Source organism: Poromitra crassiceps (genome assembly GCF_964638095.1).
Source record: "Poromitra crassiceps genome assembly, chromosome: 19".
Lineage (NCBI taxonomy): Eukaryota > Metazoa > Chordata > Actinopteri > Beryciformes > Melamphaidae > Poromitra > Poromitra crassiceps.
In genome coordinates this window covers 25490000-25494999 of record NC_139646.1, presented here as the reverse complement: position 1 = coordinate 25494999, position 5000 = coordinate 25490000, and the positions used below count along the sequence as shown (strand labels likewise).

General features: G+C 41.2%; 1 protein-coding gene across 1 annotated transcript in view; it reads left to right on the top strand.

Moving 5' to 3' along the window:
• Nucleotides 1–1355: 1355 nt before the first annotated feature.
• The window catches only part of stra6l (STRA6-like), a 17317-nt gene continuing 13672 nt past the window's right edge, over nt 1356–5000 (top strand). The window contains exons 1-3 of the mRNA XM_083655905.1: nt 1356–1409; nt 2695–2795; nt 3197–3327. Coding sequence (XP_083512031.1) covers nt 1374–1409; nt 2695–2795; nt 3197–3327 — 268 coding nt within the window. The 5' untranslated portion in view covers nt 1356–1373. The remainder of the gene's footprint in view (nt 1410–2694; nt 2796–3196; nt 3328–5000) is intronic.

Genomic DNA, 5000 nt, shown 5'->3' with positions numbered 1-5000 from the left:
AATCTGGATACAGCAACTGTATGCGGATTGAGAGGACAACCGTTTTGGGTGTTAATAAGTGATCTGGATGTTATCTGGATAAGGAAAAACGCATGTTAACGCCAGGTGTAAATGGAATCAGGCTAATGTGGTCAAGCACAATCAGATTGCAATCTGATGGCAGAAAACACATGTTGATGGCAGGTGTAAATTGCCTCATTGGTACAGTAATGCTATACAGTTAGGATTCATGTGATTCCACTATGTTGGCTGTGTTCAGACAAGCCAGAGCATGAAGTTGGACACATTGATTTATTGGTTATTGGTGCTGCATGAACAGACATGATAAAGTGTTGATGTTGTGTAGACATAAGACATTCACCTGTTAAATTATATTAGTAGTAGTACCAGTTCCCCTTGTTCTCCTTGGGTTTGTGTGGTAAGGACAGAGGTGTCAGGAGTACTGACAAATCCTACGCAGGTACAAGTACTACTGTAACTTTAGTGAAAATACAAGTATTACTAGTTCAGGAAGTTACTCAAGCAAGAGTAAAAAAATAAATAAATAAATAAAGTAGACAATTTAAAAGTAGCCTACTAAGTAAAAGTACATTTGCGGAAAATGTTTTATATTTTAATTATTTACCATAGTACTGTAATTTGATTTCACACATACAGCACAGCACGTACCTAGCACAGTCCCGGCATGTCTATGTCTGTCTTGTCTGTCATACTGAACAGCTGGTTCAGATGAGGCCAGGGATGCTCAGTTTGGGGATTCTCTCCTTTGCCAGATGAACTAGAGCTGCTAGCAGCAGCAATATCACAATCACATACATCCATTTAGCTCTGGCTGTTAGCAGTGTCAACTAAGTAAGTCAAGTACACCTGTCTAATTGAGCCACTGCACTAACGAGCCACTAGTTTGGGCGCTGTAAATGTGGAAGTGTTCTGGACCTGTTAGCCAGCAGTCTCAATGCTGGCCCATTCAGTTACATTCCGTTTCATTCCATACCATTCGGTTCCTTTCACATCCATTCCATTCAGTGAATCACTTTCTGCTGTCTGTGGGTGGATGATATGCTTAGAGTCACTTCTGTTTTGTTCCGTTTTATTATGTCGTATGTTCCATACCATTCCATTCAGTTCTGTTACTTTTCTTCTGTCCCACTCCATTCAGTTCCATTTAGTTCTATTTTGTTCCATTCCATTTGGTTCAGTTTGGTTCTGGTCCATTCAATCCTATGCATTCCCTTCAATTCAATTCTGCTCCATCCTGTTCCATTCAGTCCAGTTCAGTTCATTTGTGTTCCCTCATGTCATGTTGTTGGTGTGAATATGTCCTCTGTTCCTCCAGGAGCTCCACAGATGAAATCTGTCACAATGGAATCTCTATGGATCTCTTCTTGCACCTCTCCCTCATCCCAGCTGTAAGTACAGAAGTAGTTGTTTTACTTGCCTAAACAAAGTTGTTTTATTTGCGTTTAACGTTGGAAAGGTGGCGCGAGGTTTGCAAATTAACCGCCATTTTGTTTCAAATTTACATTGAGATTGTAGTTTGGCAGAACTGTAAAATGCCACGTTCTACAAACGTAAAATGCAGACGTTTTGTATCAAATTCACGTTGCGATTGTACGTAGCCATAGAGACGCACGCACATAAAACGTTTTGGATGTTTTGGATGTCCCGGTCCACTTGCACAGTTACAGTAGAGCAGCGGTGTTGTCCTCATATTGTGTTTGTGTTTATTGATGGTTTTAACTTGACAACGTAAGCATTTTAAATTGCCCCTAGCTTACTTCCTGTTGCAGTGTGTGCTAATAGCTGACAGGAAGTAAGCTAGGTTTCAAATGAAGCAATACAGTGATTTTACAGTGATTTTACAGTGATTTTACAGTGATTTTCCAGTGATTTTCCAGTGATTTTCCAGTGATTTTCCAGTGATGGCTAAGAGCTGTTTACGGCACGCTGTAAACCACAGCCTCACGCGGGTTATTGCGTTTATGAAACGGTTGCTACATACAGTATGACGCTTTTAACTTGACAACATAAACATTCTAAATTGCCCCTAGCGTACTTCCTGTTCCAGCTAATACAATAGCTGAAAGGACATAAGCTAGGTGGTTCCCTAGCAACACAATTCCGTAAAAAGCGTCTGTCTATCAGGGGTGTCAGACTCATATTAGGTAGAGGGCCAGATTTGTTCAACTGAGACCTCATGGGGGCCGGATTTTTTTTTTTACTAAAATCACCTCGACTCATTTACCCATTTACTTCACAAAAGAAATACTGCTCTTTCCATTTCTCTTGAAACTGCCTGCATTCCGTGTCAACCTTTCTCTTTTTCGACAGCATCTTGTTGATTCCTTTGTTTTTTGGTAGGTAGCCGAATGCGCGATTCAATTCCAGCGTGGCATCATGGCAGCTTTGTTTACACCTGATGACCTACTGACATACTTCCTTGTAGTGCAGGTTAATTAACTTATGAATGAACTCTTAGCTTGCTTATTAGCCACACGTAGTTCATGATAATGGTGTGCGAATTTAATAATTATTATTATTATAAAAAAAAATATATATATATATATATATACATATATATATATATATTTTTTAATATTCCAAAACATCTCGCGGGCCGGATGAAACCTGATCCGGCCCGCGGGCCGTATCTCTGACATCCCTGGTCTATATGATTGAGGTGTTCTCTTCCAGGTGATGATAGTAGTGGTGCTGTCGTTCCTCCAGAGAAGAGTCCAGAGACTTCCCATTGACCACAGGCTGCCTTTCCTGGAGGGACGCTTCGCTATTGTGGTGTAAGTCTGCAACAACAGTCATGATATCAACATCAACCACAACACAGAGAATTAATGCTTAGTGAGCAGTAATTAACCCTTAATTAGCGTTAACTAATGTGTAACACTTTTCAATAATGGTGCATTAATTAAGGGTTGGTTAGATAGATAGATAGATAGATAGATAGATAGATAGATAGATAGATAGATACATACATAGATAGATACATAGATAGATACATAGATACAGTAGATATATATATATAGATAGATATATACATAGATAGATAGATAGATAGATAGATAGATAGATAGATAGATAGATAGGGTTGTTGTTGTTTATGATTGTTGTCCTTATTGTTGTGTCCCAGCCCACTGGTTTGTTGTTGTTTATGATTGTTGTCCTTACTGTTGTGTCCCAGCCCACTGGATACTATAGGCAGCCTCAGTAACCGTTGGTCCTATGGCTTTGCGTTTGGTGCCGTGTCCTCCAGTGTCCTGCTGCTCTTCTCCGAGCGCTACATCCCCTTCAGCGTCCCGCCCTGGGCCAGAGGTACTGCCACTGTGCACCAGCCTCTACCCCACACATCAGGGCCGGCGCCAGGGTGAAATGACTGAGGGGGCTATTATAACTGGCGAGGGGGCTGATTTTTTTTTTTTTCTTTCTTATATGATATTTTTATATCGTAAAACATAGGTTATATACCCGCTATGCCTATTTCTGGACTTTTTAACCATAATAACCTCTGAAAAGCACAATAACAACACAAGAAAGACTACTATTCAAAATCAAATAAAACATTTATTTCACAGCAGCAGATTAAGGCATTAATAGAGGTTCAAGGGTTCATAGGTTCAAATTTAATAAATAGCTACATCTCTGACACCTTGTGACAACCAAAGCACAGCAAATAGCGCTTCCCTGCCAATTCTGAAACAACAGAGCTATGTTTACAGGGGGTAGCCTACATCAACTTAAACTGATCAAATTTGATGAAGACTGCAGAAACAGCAGCCTAAACATGTCAGGTACAAACATTGCCTAACTGGCCTTTATAGATTAACTACGGCATTCTTAACACATTCACTGCCAACAACGTATGAACACGTTTTCAGAATCCAGCTGTTCCCTGCCAACAACGTGTTTACACGTTTTTGGCATCGATTTTTTTTTTTTGACGGTGGGTTGTGCATCTAACCCTTTTACATCTCTTATATAATTATTGGAGCCACCGAACGTTTACAACCCATTCCACCGACCCACTAAGTGGCAACAGTGCTCTCCTGGCTAGAGGAAGGAAAGCATTTTTTTAACTTGTCACGCCATTCTCAGCCCAGCCATTCTCATGAAAAATGGATGGGGGAAAACGCTCTCCTTTTCGCGCTGATTGCTGGCGATGCGGGATTGCAAATTTACATAATAGATTCAGCCGATCTACTATGATCGGGTGATAGATTACAGGTGGAGGAACACACTTTGAAACACGCAGCATAAATATGACCAGAATCGCAAAAGCTTCTCTCAACCAAAACTCCAAACGAGCGAGTCCATCCCGACTTCCTCAAACAGCGGCCGTGCAGACATGCAGGCACAGGAGAGCAGCAAAGCACTGACTGGTGACAAGCTTGTCCGCCCACGGAGGGAGGAGTTGAAGCAACTCGAGAGGGAGGGAGAGAGAGAGAGAGAGAGAGAGAGAGAGAGAGAGGGAGGGAGAGCGAGAGGGAGGGAGAGAGAGAGAGAGAGCGAGAGGGGGAGGGAGAGAGAGAGAGAGAGAGCCAAAAATGAATGGTTAAAGTGACTGTTCCATCCAATTTCACAAAAAGCCGTTTATCTCTGAATATTCTTTCTGACGCTAAAACCATGCTGTATTCAACTGCTAATGCTTACATAACTACTAACTCTACAAACTAACTCTTTTAGACAGAGAAAGTACACATTCTATTAGTACTTTTGAGATATTGTATGTTCACAAACTCCAAGCTGAAACGAATCCTCGGCTCTTGTAAAATGAGCCATAATCCTCAAAAAACGGCTTGGCAGAAGCTACCTACAGCAAAAAAAAACGGCTGGCAGTCAATGTGTTAAAAAAAAAAAAATTTTTTTTTTTTTTTTTTTTTTTTCAAGTGAGGGGGCCGAAAATTGAACTGAGGCGGCTCAGCCCCCTTAGGCCCCCTCGTGGCGCCGGGCCTGCCACACATGCTGCACAGCAAAGACATCTTTTCATC